The sequence below is a fragment of the Pantherophis guttatus genome, chromosome 5 (genome assembly GCF_059756535.1).
Source record: "Pantherophis guttatus breed Tessera chromosome 5, ASM5975653v1, whole genome shotgun sequence".
Lineage (NCBI taxonomy): Eukaryota > Metazoa > Chordata > Lepidosauria > Squamata > Colubridae > Pantherophis > Pantherophis guttatus.
The window spans coordinates 86,882,885-86,906,772 of NC_142067.1; the positions used below are offsets into that span (position 1 = coordinate 86,882,885).

Below are 23,888 nucleotides of genomic sequence, written 5' to 3' on the forward strand. Positions count from 1 at the left end.
CAATTATTTGAGCATGTGCACTAGTACTTACCAAGCTTGCCAATATTATTCAATAGTTCTATCTTGAATAAAATAAGTCATGACAGAAATCTTCAAGCAAGTTATGCAAAGACAATCCTAAACCCATGAAAATGGTGAACATTTTTTCATATTGCAGGACAGTATCCATAATATCAATAATTTTATGATTTTATTGTATCTTTCTCCCTTGTCCAACTCTGATTTGTCTATATATAAATGAATATTTAGGATCCAAGTTTGAGTTTATAACTGTATAACTTAAAAACAAAACAGGTTACTCACGATTTATGTGGTCCATGTAATAAACACCAATCTGTTGATCGTAAACAGTTTCCCATCCTAAAGGTAGTTCATCACCAACACAGTCAGCAAAAGTTAATGGCTTGGTAATCCTACAAATATTATAAAAAAACAAAAAAAGGTTCAAGCATGCTGCGTTTAATTATAATTATAGTTGACGACAATGTAACTTTGATAAATTATGATTAAGGACATGACTTTTTAATGCCAAAACTTTTAACATAGAATAATCTCAAGTAGGAACATATTTCTTGTACTGTATGTACTGAAAGGCAAGAATAACACATTTTATTTACAGATATGGACTTTACAATTTACTTATAATGTCATGTAATTTTGTTTTTCTTAACAAAAAAGTTATACAGGAAGTCCTACCAGTTTTCCCTAAACAAAAACAGCTGTATTGAAAATATATATCACTAATATAAGTTGGACTTGTTTACTGCAGAAAATTATTAAAATGCACATCTTTATATCTATATTAATAATGTAGTTCCAGATATGTTCAAGAAACTTATTATATAAAACCACAGCCAGGCAGCTCAATTATAACGAAGTCACTGATGAAAGCCTGACTGAGTTGATATTAGCCAATTAAATCCAACCCCTCCTATCCCAAAGAGGTACAAGATGCTTTTTTTTATTACTACTCTGGTCCAATACATCTGTTATTTCTCTAGATTGGCTAGGATACTGACACTAATACAACTGTATCCTTTTTTCACTCCTTTGCTTGTTTAACTGGTTACCGGAAAGTAGAAATACTTTGAACTCTTGATTCCATACAAAAGAATATTTTAGATTGTGTGCTTAAGAACTTTTTAAAATGCAGATTTAGAAAGCTTTCAAATTTCACGCATTAAAAGTCCCAAACAACTTCAAACCTAAAATAGCACCTTTATGACTATAGACATGACATACTAACAGAACTATTACATTTTCAGATATATTAATGGAGGAAACACATGCAATTTAATGTTAAACATTCGGTATTACATTTAAACTAGAAATTAAAACCTCACTATTGAAATAGCCACATAGTAATAGAAATATGACTGCACCAAATATACAAGCATACTCAGATCCATCGCCACAGATTTAGAAGGCAGACAGTATCTTATTATTATACTCTTATCTTTAGCTCTCATAAACACAAAAAAAGAAACTATAAAAGATATATATTTGTGTTACAAAAATACCCTATTAAACTTTTTGTTTTTAAACAAGAGGAAAGGAAGCAAGGACAGTCTTTCATAGGATTTGCCTACTAGCACTTCAAAGTTTATCTGAAAGCTTACATTTCAAATGGAGAAATGTGATTCAAAACACATGTGGGCAAACATATAGCCCCTGTTGGAAATTCATTAAAAATGTGTCATTTCTAGCCATAACTGCTTCTTAACTACAGGAAAAGTCACAGTTGCTTTAAAGTGTTTCTGACACATGCTACATGTGCATGAGCCAAATCACATCTGTCCTTTTGAATCTAAATTGGTAATCTTGGTCTCATCCAATTCCTGATTCCTACTCTCCATATACTTCTCTCAACAAACATATTTTTCAGACTTTCCTGATTTTACTCTTTTCTTCACAATATTTAAATCTTGCTTTGTTCTTATCACAAGCCACATTGTTATTCCTAGCTACTTTGCTTGTTCTGTTTTCAGTCTGATTCAATAAGACTTTGATCAGTCACTTACCAGTTCTATCTTGTATCTCTGCTCTAATATCTGGCATACTAGAATGCATATTTTAGTTCCATCTCTGTATCTTGAACATTAGTTCCATTTCTATGTCTTGAACAATCTGCTGTGTATTATTCAATCCCAATCATAATATTAATTAACAAATAAAAAGAATCTATATATTACATCTGTAGAATAAACCATCTTGCAGGCATTCTCTGTAAAATCTGTTTGTAAAATCTAAGACACAATTCAGAAAGCAATATCTCCAGTCACTCATACAGCTACCAAAAAAAAAAAAAAAATGAAACTCCTTGCTGACAACTGGTGTGTGTGTGTGTGTGTGTGTGTGTGTGTGTGTGTGTATGTGTGTGTTACAATTTAGCATACTTCTTTCATAGAAAACCAACTGTACCAGCTAACAAAACAACACTTACATCTTTCTTGATGTAGACAAACTCAGAAGAATACGCTGTTTGCTAAAATGATTTTGAAAAATCACTTTTAAACAAAGATTTGATTAGGAAGTTTTAAAGAAGCATAGTAAAACTGACATCAAAATTATGACTTGGTAAAGCAAATAAAGCAACAACTCTGGGCATGTCTTCAATATGTTCATTCTTGCCATGCACCAAGATGGCAGCTCTCGCCTAATCTCCGTTTGATGATGGGGCAGCTTTGGGTCATTTGGAGGTCCACCGGGGCTGATTTAACTCCCTTCAGCCCCAGCACCAACTAGGGGAGCCTTTTCCCAGCTCAACGAGGTTTCTCTCACCCTCTGGATCATCGGAGCTGGGCAGATATTGGCATGTGAAGGCACCATGGGAGGCTAACTCTAGCAGTTCTGTTAATGGCAGTTACATCAGTTCCTCCATTCTTAAAGCAACGGTGGTTGGAATGACAATGGCGGCGGGCGGCGACGACGAATGGCACCATGGCAGTCCCTGTCGAGCCCTAGACACCCTGGGGGCTCCGAATTGGTTTGGGGACTTGCCAGGAAACCTGAAGTTGCCCTCACCAACAATAGCTGCTGGGGCGGTAATGACTACCTCAGAGTGTCATTATAAAGGAAGGTCTTGACCCTAGGGAAGTCACTGTCCCTCAGACAACTGGATGTAAGTCCCTCCTCGTGAAGTGGGGTTATGGGTTACAGATGGGCCTGTTGATTGCGTACCTGGCTCCCTGCCACGTATCAGCAGCCCTGCCTGAACTCCTCAACGTAATAGCCAAGGTGGCAGTTGAGACTCCTAAGCTACTGGTTATGGGAGATTTCAACCTGCCACCCATTGGTGAAACGTCTGAAGGGGCTCGGGAGTTTATGGCTTCCATGACGGCCATGGACCTGACCCAATTAGTTCATGGCCCTATTCACATGGGGGGACACACTCTGGATTTGATCTTTATCTCTGACCAGTGGCTGAATGGTTTAGATATAGAGGATATAGTCATTGAACCCTTGTCATGGTCAGACCATTCTCTCCTTAAGCTTGACCTTCTGACCACTACAAGCCACCGCAGGGAGGCAGAATCAATTAAATGGTTCCGCCCCAGGCGCCTGATGGATTCTGATAGGTTCCGGATGGAGCTTGGGCCATTTCCTGAGACCTTGGCTCATGACTCGGTTGAAGACCTAGTGGCATCCTGGGATAGGATGGCCGCTGGTGCTTTAGACCGGGTTGTGCCTTTGCGGCCTCTGACTCGGCGTCGAACCTACCCAGCTCCTTGGTTCTCTGATGAGCTAAGGGGGATGAAACGCCGGAAAAGACATCTAGAGAGCAGTTGGACCAGCTGTTCCGAATCCAACCAAACACTAGTGAGATCTTATATTAAGACCTACTTAGTGGCGATAAAAGCGGCAAAATGTAACTATTTTCCCGCTCTTATTGCATCGGCAGATAATCGCCCAGCTGTCTTGTTTAGGGTTACCCGCTCTCTACTCCAGCTGAGAGCCCGGGAAGACCCTCTGCAAGGACGAGCTGAGGATTTTGCACAATATCTGCACGATAAAATCGCTCAGATTCGGGAAGGCTTGGACTCTAACTGGGTTAATTCGGATGAAATGACGAGGGCAGATCTTGAGGACATTATCTGGGATGAGTTTGATACTGTGACTCCTGAGGACGTGGACAGGTTACTGGGGAAGTTGAATGCGACATGTTTATTGGACCCGTGCCCTTCCTGGCTAGTGCTGACTACCCGGGAGGTTACACGTAGCTGGCTCCAGAGAATTATTAACGCTTCTCTGAGCGAGGAATTCTTACCTCCCGCCTTGAAAGAGGCGGTGGTGAGACCCCTCCTTAAGAAGCCCTCTCTGGATCCGGCTGTTTTAGCAAACTACCATCCAGTCTCCAACCTTTGCTTTTTAGCGAAGGTTGTCGAAAGTGTGGTGGCACGACAGCTCCCACATGAAGCTGTCTATCTAGACTCGTTCCAGTCCGGCTTCAGGCCTGGATACAGCACAGAAACAGCATTGGTCACGTTGGTTGAGAATCTCTGGAGGGCTCGGGATAGGGGATGTTCCTCTATCCTAGTCCTATTAGATCTCTCAGCGGCTTTTGATACCATTGATCATGGTATCATGCTGCACCGGTTGGAGAGGCTGGGAATGGGAGGCACCGTATTACGGTGGTTCTCATCTTACCACTCTAACAGGTCGCAGTCAGTGTTGACAGATGGACAGAGATCGACCTCGAGGCCCCTTACTTGCGGGGTGCCACAGGGGTCGGTCCTCTCGCCTCTCCTGTTCAACATTTATGTGAAGCCGTTGGGGGAGATCATCCATGGTTTTCGGGTGCGATGTCATCTGTATGCTGATGACACTCAGCTGTACATCTCCACCACAAACCATCCCAATGATGCCCTTGAAGTGATGTCCCGGTGCCTTGAGGCCGTACGGGTCTGGATGGGGAGAAACAGGCTTCGACTCAACCCTTCCAAGACTGAGTGGCTGTGGCTGCCAGCATCCCGGTACAGCCAGTTAGTCCCATCACTAACCATTGGGAACGAGTCATTGACCCCCGCAGAGAAAGCTCACAATTTAGGCATCCTCCTGGATGCACGACTGTCTTTAGAAGTTCATATAACAGCCGTGGCCAGAGGAGCTTTCTATCAGGTTTGCCTGATTCGCCAATTGTGTCCCTTTCTAGACTGGGACTCATTACACACAGTCACTCAAGCCCTCATCATTTCCTAACTTGACTACTGCAATGCTCTCTACATGGGGCTCCCCTTGAAGTACACCCGGAAGCTCCAACTGGTCCAGAATGCGGCCGCGCGAGTAATTATGGGAGCAACACGGCACTCACATGTAATACCTCTTCTACGCAAGCTGCACTGGCTTCTGGTGGCCTTCCGAGTGCTCTTCAAGGTGTTGGTTCTTACCTTTAAAGTGCTCCATGGCTTAGGACCTGAGTACTTACGAGACCACCTGCTGCAACCGATAACCTCCCACCAACCAATACGCTCTCACAGAGTAGGCCTACTCATAGTACCATCATTAAAACAATGTTGTCTAGTAGTTCCAAGGGAGAGAGCCTTCTCTGTGGGGGCACCTACTCTTTGGAACAAAATACCCCCTGGAATATGAATAATCCCAGATCTTCGCACTTTCCGACGTGCCCTGAAGACCTTTCTGTTTCAACAAGCAGGGCTAGCAGAAACATCTAAATTCTATGCCAAGATCTTAGCAGATACACCAAGTTGACTCAATTTATTATTTACTGTTTATAAAAATATATATATTTTTATATGTATATGAAATCTTAATCTGTTCACCGCCCTGAGTCCTTCGGGAGAAGGGCGGTATAGAAATTCAATCAATCAATCAATCAATCAATCAATCAATCAATCAATCAATAAATAAATAAATAAATAAATTTGTGACTCGGCTTACTTAAATCCAATCAAAACAGACCATTAAACTAGACTGTCAATTCATAAAGACAAAAGTATAGTAAAATAGAAAAAAAGTTTAATTTAGTAATAATGGTACTTTATATTCAAATATGTAATAAAGGAATAAATGCCCAAACCTTAATACGATATCTTTTTATCTTTGTGGTTGTATATTTATCTTTCACAGAGTTGTGCATAAACAAAAACCATACTAGATTTTAAATTTTATATTTACTAATCTCACAATTCTGAAACTATCAATATTCTATATTAAATTTTGAAAGTAATCATAAAATGAAACATGGATAAAGAATTTAAGTTGTCTCACAAAGTTCAGGAAAAAAAAGACTTCTTACTATTTCCTCAGAATTATTGAAGAATAACGCAGAGTAATGGGTTTCAATCTTGTCATTGATTTTTACCTATATTGACATCACTGGATGTGTCTCCAATTTTTAAGAAGGGAAAGAGAGATGACCTTACTAACTACAGGCCAGTCAGTCTGCTTAATATAATCAGCAAACGTAATGCTAAGCAACTCTACAATAATCGTAAGGACTGGCTGAATCAAGGAAAATTGAAAGCGAAAGAGCAAGTCAGTTTTAGAGAAGGTAAAGGCACCACTGGAAGCATGTTTGGCCCTACAGCACTTGATCAGAAAATATTCAAACAGCAATGTGATGTCATTGTATGCTACCTTCATAGATCTTAAGGCATCCTTGTATTCTGTATTCAAGACCAAAGTAAGGGAAAACCTGAAAGCCACATCAATCAACTTTAGGCTTCTCCACTTAATTCATGCTCCACACACTAATACGATTCTTAAGGTCAGATGCAATATGCAAGGGTTTCTTTCGAAGTTAGTTAAACTTGAAATGAGATAAAACAGCAATGTATTTTGTCCCGCCCTTTCAATTTTTATATCAATGATATGGTAAGATGTCTAAACAATCTAAATTTCCAACTCTCTAAATTAGGTGATCACAGCATTGTCCTGATGTTCTATGCAGACAACACTGTGGATCTTTCCAGAACACCAAGAGGCCTCAAAAGAGCTCTGAGAACTTTGGTCTGATACTGCAGCAATGATAAATCTGGAAATCAGAAAACTAAGATTATGGCTTCTGTCAAAAAGCCAAAGCTCCACTTATGGAGCATTAATGGCCATAAAATAAAACAAGTGATTAGCTCTGATTATTTAGGAGCAGCCATGCATGCTATTGGCTTGAGGAAAACCCATTGTGGATATGCTGCTGTTACTAGAAAAAGATCTGCCAGTGCCATCCTTAAATTTTTCCAGTCCAAAGGACGATATTACATTCCAGCTGCACTTAAGCTCTCTCAGGCTAAGCCACTAGCCCAATTGCCTTATGAGATTCTGGTTGGCCCTCAGCTTCGTGTTTCACTTCTCTGGAGAGGGTACAATCCAAATTTATCAGAGCCAATCTTGAGATATCACACTGGGTCCAAATGCACACTGAATCTCAAAACACAAATGTACTTCTCTGACTGGAAACAAGTATGATATAAGTTGACTCCTGAGTGTATCTAACTTTTATAGACCTTTGGTTAAAATTCAACTTCTATCCTCAAAGCTTAAAACCATTCAGGACAATTTTCAATCCACATGGGTCAAGGCTGTTGAATCTAATATTTTAAGTCTAGGTTACTTTCCTTCTTCAGTTCTTAAGATGGAATATGATTAGGCGAAACAAACCCTGAAGCAAAGATTAAAGGATACAAAGAGGCAAACAAATTAGGGAAGACTCTAGTTTTCCTGACACCAGTACTCAACAGATATACTGCATTGCTGCCAGCTATACCTGACACAACTAAAAACACACAGCATTGGTAAGCTTTCTCTCTTGCCCAATGCCATCTCTACCCTCTGAAGTAGTGGACAGTAAATATTTTTGAAAATACCATTGGGTGAAAGATTCTGCTTCTGTGATTCTGGAAGGTGGACACTATAGAACATGTTCTTACTTTCTCCTAATGATTATAGCTTTATTGGTCATATCAAAGCACAAGGTTCAAACACATTTCACCAATAAAATTCTATACAAACAATTTAAAATAAGAGAAGGGTAAAATACAATAGCTACAGGATAAGATACAATATAATTTAATACATAAATATATAAAATAGAATAAAACGACATAAAATTATATTTTGGTGTCACCCTTACAATCTACCCCAATCAGTCCCACATATGTAGATCTCAAACGAACCATTTTGTTTAAGTACTGTGCTGTGTTAAATGTTATTTTCACATTCTGGCTGCGCATAAAGTAAGTTGTTTTGATATGAGGATCCCAATGGGTCGTTTGTTTGGTATACAGACCAAGATACCTGTCTCTCACCCCCTTATACAAGCAACAATCAAATAGGATGTGAGCCAGGTGCATTGTAGGGTATAGAATGGAATCTCCCATATCTGACCATTGTGTCAAGCTGTTCGAATCTCAATCATGTAAATATCTCCCTAAGATGTTTTGGCAGTTGTAACTTCAAATAGCTGTCTATTTGAAAAATATGTTTGTATTTGCTCAGCCATTTCAAGTTACCCACCTTGTTAAAGATAGCTACATCATTTTGTGCTTCTATATCCTTAATTCTTTGGGCAGCTCTTTTTTTGAATTGTTCTCCTGTTATGCAAGAGACAGGATCCTTTCTTCTAAGTTTTGTGCAGCAGCACAGAAGATCTGTTGGACCCTGATGGTTCAATCTCTTGCAGTGCATTTTTGTAACTATAATTTATTTAAATTTTAGATATCATTACTTTGTTGATACTCATAGTTTAGATACTATTATTTTGTTGTAATTTTATGTTATCATATTTAATATAATTTTAGTGCTTACATTATAATTTAATATAAGTGCATTGTGCACCTTACTTATAGATGTTAGTTAGATTGTTTTACATAAATTATGGTATATATTATGGCCATTTTTCACACTTGCAACTATTGCAGCATCCCCATGGATGATCAAAATGTGAACACTTGGTAATTGGCTCATATTTATGACAGTTGCAATATCCTGGAGTTATGTGATCACCTTTTGCAATGTTTTATGAAGCAAAGTCAAGGATTCAATTTACAACCATGTTACTAATTTAGAACTGCAGTGGCTTAGCTATAAAACTGATTCAGTCTCCATCAGTTAAAAACCTGAGCTCTTTTTTTTATTTCACTGAAAATATTGAAGTTTAAATAGGAATGAAATTATGTCAGAAATTATATCATATAATAAGTTAGCCTCCTTTGCTCTGATTTTTAGGTTCCTTGCTGCTTTATTTTACTTTATATTATCATTATCATTATATACATTATTAGTATTAAACATATTAATGTTTTAAGTCTATCAAACTATAGAAATGAATCATTAAAATCACTTAAACAGAGCACTCTATGTTGATAAAATGTTTAATCATTATAAAGAACTAAATGTTTAGTAATTTACAATAATACTTATAAAAACTATTTACCAGTCACAAGTTTTAGATGTGCTTCATTACAAACAATTAGATTCATAAATGATGTTTCTTAAGAACTTAGATCTGAATATTCCTAAGAACCACTGAGATAATAAGATCCATTTAAATATGACTCACCAGGATAAAACCCATTATCAACAACCAAACATGCATACTCTGTACTCTATAATAACTATCTGTACTTAAGCAAACTGAAATTTGTATATTAAATCAGACTTCTGCAAAATGCATACACTTTGAATATCAATATTTTAAAAATAGTTTTAATTTCTGCTAATTAGCAAAAAAATTAAAACCTCTCATTTACCTATCCTTAGGAAACATAGACCTTCTTTTATGTCTTCCCACTAAAGTCCTCCAATTCTAAGAAATATGTCTGGATATTCACCCAATTTTCTGAATTTGAGTTGCACTGCAAAATACACTAAATGAATCCCATTCTATTGATGAAAATACATAGCTGGGTAAAATATATTTATCAATAATCTCTGGAAACTTTGTTAAAGAAATTGTAGATAAAATAATGAAGGAATTTTTTTAAAGCTCAGATATCCTAAGTATCACAAATAATTTACTGCAATATCCTGTAGCACTTTTTTATTTTAAAACGCACAGAAAAGCTTTTTTTTAATATAATGCTGATTTACTGCTACTGCATTGCAATAGTTCATCCATAAAAGTCCACCTCTTTATGCCTTCAAAAATGGAAGTACTACTAAAATGTGGGTGGCAAAATATTTTAAAATTGAATACTTCCACTGAAACAGGTATTTCAACTCAAACCAAGTTCAGTTTAATTCAAAATGGGCTGATTCTATTGTTTACAAGTGTTTCAAGCTCAAAATGCAATTACAAAATAATTGAAACAATTCAGTTCAAATATGAAACAGCTGCTTTGAAACCAAAATAACTTTCTAACTCGAAGCAAGGTGTTTACAATTAAAAATAAATTCAAAATGTTTTATATTTCACTATTTTAAGCATATGTTCCCAATTAAAAACAGCAAAAACTGAAATTTTCAGAACAAGTTTAACAAGTCTTCTGATTCACATGTGATTCTATGATGCTAACACTGCTGTATACGAGTATCTCCATCATAAAAAACATTCTAATTTCTTTCAATATGACAAAATTCAAAATTCTTTGCCATTTCTATATCAATTGGGTTCCTCAAAAAATGATTTGGTCATCACTTTTAACTCTTGATGTAAAAATCATCAAGTAGTCATTTATGATTAACATCTTAATTTTCTTTTCTTTTTTTATAGGCAAGTTTTATTGAAAAATTTTTCTTTTCATCATACATATTTTATGAACAGAGTGCTGACCAGGTAATATCTTATACATCTTATATATAATCAAAATCATCCTTATAATATATCTTTTATCTTCCCATTTTCTCAATATTTGTCTCTTTTATACATCCTTTATCACAAATTTATCATTTTCCTCCATCTCTTCTTATTTCAACTTCTGCCATATTATTTTCTTTCCATCATTTTTATCCTGTTCACTTTACACTTTATGCTTCTTCTCTGTTACAATCACTCCAGTTGTTTAGATTCTTCCTTCATTTCCAGAAATGTCTCTCTACTTCTCTGCCCAATCATGAACAATAAAATATTCATCTTAATTTGCATTAATATCAGAATTAATAATATTCTTATATTGCTTATTTTCACCTTTCTATCTGCTGTGGTTTGTCACAAAAATGTTCTATTCCTTCTTTTTTACATAAATAGTCACTTTCATGATTTCAGCCTTTTTTTTCTTCACAATTAACATTTTTTACATTGATATCACAATTGATATTATCAAATTACTTATTTTCACATTTCTATCTTTTAAAATTTAATGTAGACAAACTCTATTCATTCATCTTTATATATTCACTTATAGTCCTTTCCACCATATCTTATTTTTTCTACTTCTACCATATTATTCTTACATATTTCTTTATCATTTCATTTTCAATGCTTTCATCTAGTTACTATCACAGTATATCCTAAAATCTTCTCTTACCATTACTATAACAATTAAAATTCCATTCTAATTTTAAAAACTTACGTATCATTTTATTTTCAATGTTTTCCTTTAACCAATATCACAATATATCCTAAAATTCTTCTCTTTTACCCTACTATATAAAAAACTATCAAAATATTATTATTATTATTATTATTATTATTATTATTATTATTATTATTATTATTATTATTATTATTTAATCTTTAGTGAGATTCACAGCCTTTGAGGCTGGTTAATAGCTCAGCAGTTCGAGTCCTAACTAAGGACCTAGGAACTGTTAAGGTATCGTCGGAGGATGTAAGCTGTTCCGAGTAAGGTGATTTTTTGTAGAGTCAAAATGTTCAAGTCCGGCAAATTTAGAATTTCTAAATAGCGGGTTAGCCCTTTGGGTATTGCTCCAAGGGCTCCAATTACAATCGGGACAACACACGATTTCTTTTTCCACAGTCGCTCAACTTCAATTTGTAAGTCCCGGTACTTTGTGATTTTTTCTTGCTGCTTATCTTCAATTCGTGCATCACCAGGTATTGCAATGTCAATGAACCATACTTTTTTCTTTTCAACTATTGTTATGTCAGGTGTGTTGTGGACCAAGTGCCTGTCAGTCTGAATCCTAAAGTCCCACAAGATCTTGAGTTTCTCATTCTCTAAAACTTTCTCAACCTGATGTTCCCAGTGGTTTTTGCTATACTCAAATCCAAACTTCTGGCACAATTTCCAGTGAATGATCTTAGCAACACTGTCATGGCGTTGTAGGTAGTCAGTTTGTGAAATTTTGCTGCACCCGCTGATCAGGTGGTCGACTGTCTCATCTTTCTCATCGCATTTGCTGTTGGTGGTAACATGTTGAATTTTTGCCTTCACACAGTTTGTGGCTAGGGCTTGTTCTTGAGCTGCCAAAATAAAGCTTTCTGTTTCTTTTTTCAGTACTCCTGATCTTAACCAGTTCCAAGTTAGTTTCTGGTCAACTTTGCCTTCAATACTTTTCAAGTATTGGCCATGCAGAGCTTTGTGTTTCCAATTTTCAGCTCGCTGCTCAATTACTTCTTTCTTATATTCTGCTTTTGTTTTAGTTGTCTTTAAAAGGCCTCCTTTATTTACTTCCTTAATCATTGGTTCTTCACTTTTCTGGATGTAATCATTCAAGCTGCATTTTTCTTCTTCCACAGTCTGCTTTACTTGTAGGAGTCCTCGACCACCCTCTGCTCTTGGTAAATATAATCAGTCAACATCACTTTTAGGGTGCAAGGCATGATTCATTGTCATAAGCTTCCTTGTTTTTCTGTCCAAATTGTCTAACTCCATCTGGGTCCAGTCAATTATTCCTGCAGAGTATCTAATCACAGGTATAGCCCAGGTATTTATGGCTTTTATGATGTTTCCTCCACTCAATTTGGACATTAATATCTTATGAATTCGCCTATATACTATATACTATATATATATATATATATATATAATATATATATATATATTCGCCTTTATACTATATAAAAAACTATCAAAATATTATTATTATTATTATTATTATTATTATTATTATTATTATTATTATTATTATTATTATTATTATTATGTCTACTTTCCCCTTCCCATTTCTTAATCTACCTCATTAATATTTGCCTATTTTTTATCACATCATTCTTCATCTTTAACCATCATCTCTTTTTAGTATCCTCTTTTCTAATAATTTATTGCACGACCTTTATCTTGCTCTAACTTCTCAATTCTCTTTTTTATTTTTTAAAATATGTTACATTTCATTTTCTGGCTTCCATTTATCTTTTTTTGTTGTGTTGTTTGAACCTCCCTCCCCAAAGCTTTCCCTTGTCTCTTACTGATTTTCCCCTTTTTTCCTTTTTCCTGTTTCTTTTTTAGGAGGAGTTTTCCCCCTTTCCTCTCTACTCTTTTTATATTCCCAACCATTTCTATCATGCTCACTGTCTGATTTCTATTTTTTAATATTTTCTTTTCACCATTATTAGTTTCTTGTTTCTCATTCAAATTTCTCTCTCCCAGTTTCTCTTCATTTTCTTTTTCTATATATTTAGGTGAATTTTCCATTTCTTTTTTGCCTATTAGTGATTCATGCATGTTTTTGAGCATCAAAAATAACCCTTCATACATCTGCAACTCCATTTTATAATAATTTAAAAGATTACTAATACCTGCCCCAATTATATCTCTATACACTTAGTCTAAATTTTAAGTCTATTTAATTTTCTTATTTCTCCTCTTCTTTTCTGCTCCAATTATTCCTTTATTCTTAATAATCAAAATATTCTTCTCAATTATTATTATCCCAAATTCGGCAACAATCAAATCCAAATATAAGACTATCTTCCAGAAGAGAAAGAAAGTAAAACAACCACCCAGATGTAAAGCACAGTCACTCCTTAATTTTTCACATGGTATCCAATTCTTCTTCTATATGGCCAAGGTCGAAATTTCCAGCTGTTATTTCTTCTGTTTTGTCTATTTGAATAGAATGTTTTTCTTTCCTCCAGCAGATGGCACTCTCTGTCTCTACTCCATTACAAAGCTGACTCTTTTATCCATTTATTTATCAAAATGTCCAATAATTTTTCCAAAGTTTTCTTATGAATTTTTATTTCTTCCAAAAATCATATTTCCTTTTAACAATCTTTGCTTTTCCCAATTTTCCAAATCAGCTTTCTCAGCTTCTTTATATCACAATCCAAAGCCTCCTCTTTGTTCCACGTGTGTCTGTGTTTTTTCCTCCCTCAAAAGCCCAATAGCTGCTAGTCTACGCTCAGGAAAGCTTTTAAAACTTCAATTTCCACTTTTTTTAGTATAAATTGGCATTTATCTCACCCAATTCTAGCACTCCGTCCAATCGCTACTCCTGCACAATTCTTCGGTCCGGTTGTCCCAGCTTCAAGACGATCACCATAAAACGGTCACCACCTGCTGCCGCTTCGGGAGAGCTGTTTCTGCTCCAGCGAGGAAATTGCCAATTCCTCACAGTCCACTAAATGCCTCTCCTTTCTTCACCATCCCTGCAAGATGGCTATGGTTTGAAAGCCTCTTGGCAGTGATTCGTCCAGCTGGATTTCACGTGGCTCATCAGAACCCACTATTTTCCAGTCCGTTCCCGTTGTGACGTCAACCGGAAGTCAACATCTTAATTTTCAAAGGTAGATGATTTTGGACAATTTCATAGAATTCAGCATTAAGGCACTTTTTCCACAACTAGCAGTTCCACTCTCCCCACCAATCCAAGCACCATTAAGTTAAAAATAGACATTTCCATTTCCGTTCTTATTTCCTCTGTAGTTTCTAAGCTCTTAGAGTGTTTATTTAATATATCAACTTCCTATGTTTGTATTTTTGAAGGATCGGAATGAAAAACAGAAACATTTAGGCTTTGAAATCAGCTCCTTCTGAAGTATGACTTATGGTTTGAATGGCACATTTTTGTACCAGGAGAAGTTTATAACAATTAGCAGCACTGCACTTAAATGCCTGCATTCAATGCCATCCAATAATTATTTTTGTATATGTCTCTTTCCAATATACCGTAAAATAGTAAATTCTTGTGATAGTCATATAGTACAACAGGAATTCATTATGGGATCTTTTTATGTACTAATATGAGAGAAATGTCTATGGAGATTCTCAATCATCCAGGTCATGGTTGTCCCAAAGGTGCTTTTCAAAAAGCAACTGGGCTTTGTTGGGTTTTTCCTGTAAAACATTTTGCTTCTCTGCAATAAAGATTTTAATCTAATTGAGTTTCTAAGTGTAGATGATAACTGATTTAAGAGTTAGGTGTTAGGTGTTTGGACACCAGTAATTAACTACTGAGCTCTCATCTGGAAGATTGCCTGCTCAAACTCAATTTTGGATTTTTATTTTTGAATTTTTCTCAATCAACACAACAATTTGGTCTTCCGGGTGCGCTTCAAGATGTTGGTTATCACCTTTAAAGCGCTCCATGGCATAGGACCTAGTTATCTTTGAGACCGCCTGCTGCTACCGACGGCCTCCCATCGACCTGTGCGCTCCCACAGAGAGGGTCTCCTCGGGGTGCCATCAGCCAAACAATGTAGGCTGGTGACCCCCAGGGGGAGGGCCTTCTCTGTGGGGGCACCTACCCTCTGGAATCAGCTGCCCCCAGAGATAAGGAGAATCCAAGACCTCGGTGCCTTCCGCCGTGCCCTTAAAACCTTCTTTTTCCAGCAAGCCGGGCTGGCCTAACACTTTTAAAAAATTTTTTAATTGTCTGTTATTGTTTTTAATCATGGGGCCAAATTTATATATATCTTTTTAATTGTATTTTAATGTTTGTAGTTTATGCTTTTACTTGGCTGTTCACCGCCCTGAGTCCTCAGGGAGAAGGGCGGTATACAAATTTAAAAATAAATAAATAAATAAATTCTTCAAAGAAAATTGTTGAGAATTACAATACAAAGATAGCTTGATCACACTTTGAAGACTTTTGGCAGAGTCAGATTGGGATTGATACATCCATTGTAGGGTCTTTGATCTCTCATATCTCATGATATCATCAATCAGGTATCTTTCTGGCTAGCCATATGAGGGGAATAAATTACCAGTAGAGGTCTTTAGGGGTCTTCACCTGCCTACCTCAAATATGAGAGTGATATGTCACCTAGATTAACAAGGTCTGTGTCAGATGTTAGACAACCAGGACAATATGATATATGGGCTACTAAAACAAACCATACATTGACAAAACAAGAGAACCTGGAAAGGATGAAACAGCATTACAACATTAGATCTAATAAGAAGAGATATATAAAAGATATGATGGAACTAAGGATGGACAAAAAACCTGCATCCATACTAAGAAACAGCTAGTTATCTAATGCTTCAACATAATGAAGAGGAAGCCACTCTCATAACCTGACATGGATCAATGGTTCTCATCCTGTGGTCCATGGACCCCTGCGGGTCATCAGAGGGGGTCTGTGAAAGTTTTAAGAAATGTTATGATTTAAATATTGAGTTAAGTCTTGAGGGTCCGTAGCCACAAACGGTATTTAAAGGGGGTTGGTGGAGAAGAAAAGGTTGAGAACCACTGACATAGATCAACTACACATTACATCCTGGACTCAAGAAGACCCAGAAGAACAACTGGGTGGATAGCCAATATCTGAAGCTGGAATGTCACTATCATCTCCTCCATTCCACAACACAGAAGCTAATATGAGGCATATGATAATGGATATGCTAGCTACAATCAACCCTTGACACCAGGTTCCAGGATTCAGTGAAAAACTACTGTCAGATAATATGCCAGAGGATGCCAACAAAGCCCTTCCACCATAATTCAAACAATGCAATAAAGAAAAACAGCAGTACACACACAGACTTGGTTTGTTTGTTTGTTTGCCTAAAGAAGTAGAAGCCAAAAAGATAAATGCTTTAAATTTTTTGAAGTGTACTCCCAAACACAGTGCACCAAACAATAAACAGCAGAACCACCAACAGCAGAAACTAAACAATACTGGAAGAACATATGGGAAAAAGAGGAGACATATAACACCAGTGCATTATGGCTACAGGGTCTCAGAGCAGACCACAGCTATCCCCGAGAATAAGAACCAGTCACTTTCACAACAGGTCAAGAACATGAAAGGCTAGGCAGCAGCTGGCCAGGAAATAATCCATACTACTGACTAAAGAACCCTACAACCTAGCAGCACAGAAGAACCAGCTGCTAGCAGCAGACTCCCTCCCAGACTGGCTAACGTAAGGAAGGACAGTGCAGATCATGAAAGATGCCCACAGGGAAATAGCACCATACAACTGCCATCACTCACCTGCTTCCCCAGAACATGGAAAGTCATATCAGGCATCATAGCCTCCAAGCTAAAGACACATATAAGTTAGTACATGAATCCAGCTCAGGGTATTGGGAATAACACTAGAGGCTCAAAATACCAATTGCTTATAGATAGAGCATGTGCATCACACGGTCTTTCATTAATCCTGGCAAGTCACTGGTGTATAAATTAAATAGTAATGGAGCTAAAATGCACCCTTGCCTTACCCCTTTGCTTGTGTGAATCTTGTCAGTCAGGGCTCCATTAACCCCATGCCGCACTTTCAAACAAGTATTTGTATATAGGGCTTTAATCAGGATTAGTAGTTTGGGTTCAATTTTAAGAGCTGTCAGTTTACACCATAGTACATCTCTACTTACCATATCAAATGAGGCTATGAGATCTATAAAGCCTGCATATGGGGTTACCTCTTGCAGGCACATTTGGCAGTTAGATGGTTCAGAACAAAGCAGTTGTCAATGGTAGATCGACTTTGTCTAAAGCCTGCTTGTTCTTCTATGAGAATATGATTTTCCTCTGGCCAGATTTCTGTTACTTTGTTCAGAAGTAACCTCGCATATATTTTTGCTACAATATTAGAGCAATCACCTAAGACTCAAGGTCTAGACAGACCAATCTGAACACAGCTAAGTTTCACTACAAGAAAGCCAACAACTCAATGCCATACACAGGGATCTATGAATGCCTGGCACTATACAAAATGAATAATAATTGAAACATCTTCCTCAAGAACTCAATGGGACTTTGGAAGACAACAATGGAAGTCAACTCAAGACAGTTCACACAAGTAGTCATAAAGTGTGGCATAAACCAAAGTGACACAGTTCTGCTGTTCTGCATAAGCTTGAACTTCCTCAGGCAGACAATCACAAGGAATGGATACAGGTTCAAGAGTGGAACTACCATCAAGCACCTTCTCTGCTTGGATGAAATCAAGTTGCATGCTAGAGGTGGCCCACCTGAGAGAGATCTACAGTGAGGACACTTGGGATGTCATTAGGACTGAAGAAATATGGCCAGATGGTGGTCAAGAGCAACAAGGTAGTTAAGACTGATGGGTTGGAACTAAGCAGCTACAGAGCAGACATACAGACCAGCTACAAGTAGCTTGGTATCCCAAAGTCACATAGGATCCACAAGGCAAGGAAAACAGCAACATCCAAGTACCATAAAAGATAAGACAGGATAAGACAAGTCCTGAAGAGCCAGTTTAATGGGCAGAAGGAACATGCCATCAACACTTTTGCTCTGCCATTCATCCATACCCACCTGGTATAGCTGGCCAAAAGTGCACATGAAATCTGCTAATGTGAAGACCCAGAGGCTCTTCATAATATACAGAAGTTTCCTCCTCAAAACCAACACTCAGGGACTGTACACCACCTGGAAATAAATCAGGCAGTGTGTGTCAAAGTGTTCATCCAGGACACGAAACCCAGAGTATCCAGGAATAGATGACACCTCAAGATGAGCTGCTGAGAGAATACCTTAGGCAGCAGCAGTCATGCAAGGAAATCCAACTCTAAATGGGATATACCATCAACATATAGATGAGGTGGCAGACATTGGGAAATTCTACTAGCAGCTGGAAAGGGTTGGAGTAAAAAAAACAGCACTGAGTCTCTGACTATAGCACTGTAAGAGCATGCATTAAGCCAGACCCACAGAAGCAGATCTCTACCCCATTAGAAAGAATTTGAGATGTAGACTATGCTGAGAAACCTCAGGAACAGTCCAACATACAGTGGCAGGATGTAAGATGAAACAGCATATATTGAACAGCAGAATGCAGTGGCTGTCACTGTACATAGAAACATCTATATAATGTGTGAGCTAGACTTTTTCAAGTTCAGACAGGAGATTCCACAGAAGATCACAGAGAATAACAGGGCTAAGATCCTGTAGAATTTCTAGACCCAGACAAAAAAGTTGGTATTGGCCAATTAGTCAAGACATCATGTAGAAGACAAGGACCAGAAGATGACAGTAACAATGGATGTAGCAATACCAAAAATGTTGGGAAAGAGGAATGTGAGAAACTGGAGAAGTACCAAGGTCTGAAGAAGGAACTAGAGAGAATGTGGAAAGTAAAGACCAAAGTGGTTCCAATTGTGATAGGTGGGACAGTTACTTCTACAGATGCCAGGAACATCAGAAGAGTGCAGTACTAGGAACTTCTAAGGTATTGCATAGAACCCTTAAACTGTCAAGTCTCTGGTAGGACACCCAAGATTGAGGAAGAAACATAGCATCCATGGGGATGAAAATGACTTTTTTCATATATGTATGTGTGTGTGTTCGGCAAAGTTGGGGAGTACTAACAGAATTAAGCAGGAGATAAGTGAAATGGATAGGATCAAATATATTACTGGAATATCTTTGGGAGAGATGAACGTGCATTACTAAGGACAGGTTACAACATTTGTTCATAACAGTCACCTAGATTTGAACCCAACTCACCTAAATAAGTAAATATAAAATTTATTCAGAATTATTTTACAAATTTCTTCTGACATTTTGAAAAACCTGCCAAATGCTCATGTAAGCTCCATAAAATAAAGAAAGACGTTTATATAGCTCTTAAGAAAACAGAATAAAAAATTCTAAAGCAGGTAACTTAAGTACTTAAATCAAATTACATTCCATTCAGGTAGCACATTAATGTCTTACAATAGAAGTAAAGGCAGATTTGTCAAGTAACCAGTAAATACATGTCTCAGCTAAAAAAAACTCCCCCAAAGAACTTTAAAGATATATAATTAATATATGAATTTCACTTTTTTGTTTAATATAGTAGTTACCAAGTTGCTAAAGCTCACAGAAATGGCAACATCAGGTAATCTTACCTGCCATGTCTTAGCATTCTAACAGAAGTATCAAGTATTAAGAAAGGGTAACTTCATAAGGACTATATAAAATGGTACACACAGTGGTACCTAGTTTGTTAATCCAATGAAAACTATAAATTCTGCTTGTGCGTTTGCCATAAAGACCAGCAAGTTCAGTTAACATTAAATTTCTTCAGTAATTTTTCTACCAACAGATGGAATTTGCTATTCTAAATTACAATGCTTAAGATATTTTAATTAATTGATGACTTCAGAGTTTGATGAAATCTATGTCCATTTAATGTTTCACTGCATGTTCAATAGACACTGCCTCTCCCCAATCACATCAGTCTTCCTTATGAGATCTAGCAGTGAGGGCATGCTGCAGATACCACCAACTAGGGATCTACATTTGGTGGATTCCAGATGTGTCTCTTCTCCCATGGACCCATCTTATTGAACATTCTTCTCCCTCAAATTACATTAGTTCCATCACTTCTGACATTTTGAAAGTCCCTCAAGACCTGGCTATATAATTAGGCCTGGGACTCCCAGGGAACCAAGACAACTCAGATGCCAACTTTTATTCTTCCTTTGCCGAGGAATATATATTTGTATATTTGTTTTAATAATATTTATTTTATAATCTGAATTATTTCTTGTTTTTAATACTTATTGTTTGATTGTTGTACGCTACCTAGAGTTGTATTTTCTGAAATGGGCAGCTGTACAAATATAAATGAATAAAATTAAAAAATACATCCATCTGAACTTTAAAAAATCCCACCCAAAAGATATCTATAATTGGTGTATCTCTATATAAATATTATACGATGAGACCTAAATTAGAGATAATCTATCAATATACAATCCCCAAAGTATAGCTGCCTTAATTGTGGGCTACTCTAATGTCTGCTACCCAAAGCGTGGTGAAGTATGATTACTAACTCATTCTGATCAAGTACAGAAGAAGTACTTGATCACAAATGACTAATACAGAATGGTGAATCTCTACAAATTTCTTGGTTACAACCTTATGTAAATTTTAAGTAACAGATGCAATCAGGGTGGATAAAAATCAATGATTTTTTTTAAAAAACAAAAAAATCAGATTTTTTTATTTAAATCGGATTTTTTTGATTTTTATTGAATTTATTTTAATAAAAAACTTTTGGGGTAAAAATCTATTGTAAGATAGTTTTCTATTTAAGATATATAAATAATTTAGTTTATTCAGCATGAAATGGAGCTTAGTTATGTAGCACAAGTCTGTATATTCTGCAACACTGGGACTATCGGTGAGTCAATAGCAGGTCAAAGGAGTAGCAGAGATGACAGTTGCTCTTTAAAAATTATGATTTAAATCCGAGTTGATTTAAATCAAGTCTTTTTACTAGTGATTTAAATCATGATTTAAATCGACTTGATTTAAATCAAATCCACCCTGGATGCAATAATATACTTTTACAGACTAGTTGCCTAATATTGATATATAGAAACGTACTATTCCCAAAGCATCTCTTATGAACTCATAACTTATACCTATCAGGATGGCATATAATATATTTCATGCTGTGGGCTACAGATAACCTTTGAGAAGAATGCAGTGGCTTGAAATTTGAAACATCATGAAGCAGAGAAAAGTATAATATAATTATAAATTAACTGGTATTTAATTAGATAATTATTCTTTTCTACTTCTTCACTCACATTCCCTATCAAATTCAAATTGTAATTTCGTGACAATTTGATTCAAAGCCCAGAAATTGTACACATCTATGCCAAAAAAAGGAAAAATATTTTGTTTGCACAAGTAAACATTTTATTACATTTATTCTTTTTTTATCCCTTGTAGTAGCAAAGATAAGCTTCAAAATATACACACAAATGTTTCAAAGAAAGTTGGTGATTTCCAATTAATCAAGGCAGGTATCTTTAACATAAATGCCTTCATTTCATCTGTAATGGAAATAGAGCAAAAAATCTATTTAAAACAGCAAAACCAGGATGGAGGCAATACACAAAACCACATCCCTTCCAGTCCACGGAAAAACCTTTCTCCATGGAACCGGTCCCTGGTGCCCTATGTCACACTGCAACCTATTTTTTGAACTATAGACTTTTTTATACTATATATATATATATATATATATATATATATATATATGTATGTATGTATGTATATGGTCTTTGGTTATTCGGGTTTTCTCCCGCATAAAATTGGAGGTGTCTTGGCAACGTTTCGACGAAGTCTCATTCGTCATCTTCAGGCTGGTGTTCTCGGCTTCGTGCTCCTAGAAGCACGAAGCCGAGAACACCAGCCTGAAGATGACGAATGAGACTTCGTTGAAACGTTGCCAAGACACCTCCAATTTTACGCGGGAGAAAACCCGAATAACCAAAGACCTACATACACACACCCGCGAAAACCTCAGAAAACAAATATATATATATATATATATATATATACACTATATAGAGAGAGACTTTTTATACTATAGACTAACTCAAAATAAATTTCTTATCCCAATTCTTAAGCATACTTAAACTAATGATATACTTCCAATTATATTAATTCAATTATATTAAAAATGCATGAAATGTAATTATGTAGTAGACACAAAAATATTATGAAAAGACTTGTTTTGAAATGTTGAAAATTACTGCAAATTAGCTAGCTTTACTCCTTTATTAAAGTATCAAAACAGGAATTTTACAATTTTCTTACTTCCTTTTACAAACTCACAACAAATCTTTTTAGCAATTATTTAACATTGCAGAATTATTTTTTGCCAGGTACCGGTGGCTAATACCCAAAGTATGTATAGTAGTCTTGAATGCATAATTCATGAGAACAAATACATATTTTTTTCACAAAACCACACAATACTGACAAACGTTTGTTTTCTTAATACATTAAACAGTTATGCAGTCACACATCTTTTAGCAACATCAGTCACTTGCACAAAAATAATCTTAAAGTAGTAGTCCTGATATCTATTTCTCATCTTTTTAAACAGGGAGAAAGAAAGATGAATCCAAGCTGCTACATCTCAAATCCCACGTCCATTCTCAACCCAGCAATCAAATTTTGCCATCTGGCTTAGCAGCCAAATATACTGATATAAATCCAGAATATAAATTAGGCATAAAAATGGAATAAACAAATGGCATACACAATTTCTTTTAAAAGACTCTTCTTACCCTAATCACATTCTCGGCATACACTACATGTTTAGGACTTAGAATCTGCCAAGAACCATTGTAGTAACTATAGACCTTGGACTCCCATTAAATCCTTAGCACCAACTGTTTTTCAATCCTGGTGTGCATCAGAAACAAAGTTGTTTCTATTGATTGAAAAAAGGAGACTGAAGCCAGGAATATCTAGCCACTTAATATTAACCCAATGGTAATGTGATGGTGGGACCGCTGTAAAGACCACTCAGCCAAATTAATTTCTAAACTACAGTCAAGCAAATTTAATAGTATTAATGTTCAATAAGCATTTCCAAAGGTGCACATAGATGTTTTACTACATTTCTCACTTTGATCAGAAGTTATAGCTTTTCTCACTCTGGTGTCATTTATAGATACTAGGATTATATTCTTATGATTTTCAACCAGCAATACCATCGTACACATAAAGAATGCCAGCCTGGCACAGAATACAACCATAATAAACCTTACAAAACCTTTCCAAAAAAGATTTGTATATTAAATGTCCCTATGCAGTCTCAGTTTACAGTCAATTTCACATGGTCCCTGAAAGCACATTAAATATTCCTATGCCTTAC

General features: G+C 36.3%; 1 protein-coding gene and 1 pseudogene across 2 annotated transcripts in view; one reads left to right on the forward strand and one right to left on the reverse strand.

Moving 5' to 3' along the window:
• The window catches only part of WWC3 (WWC family member 3), a 100,843-nt gene that overhangs the window by 74,205 nt on the left and 2,750 nt on the right, over positions 1–23,888 (reverse strand). For both annotated transcript variants that reach the window (XM_034435614.3, XM_034435621.3), the window contains exon 2: positions 304–413. In XM_034435614.3, coding sequence (XP_034291505.2) covers positions 304–413 — 110 coding nt within the window. The remainder of the gene's footprint in view (positions 1–303; positions 414–23,888) is intronic.
• LOC148113505 (uncharacterized) lies at positions 2,910–6,975 on the forward strand (annotated as a pseudogene).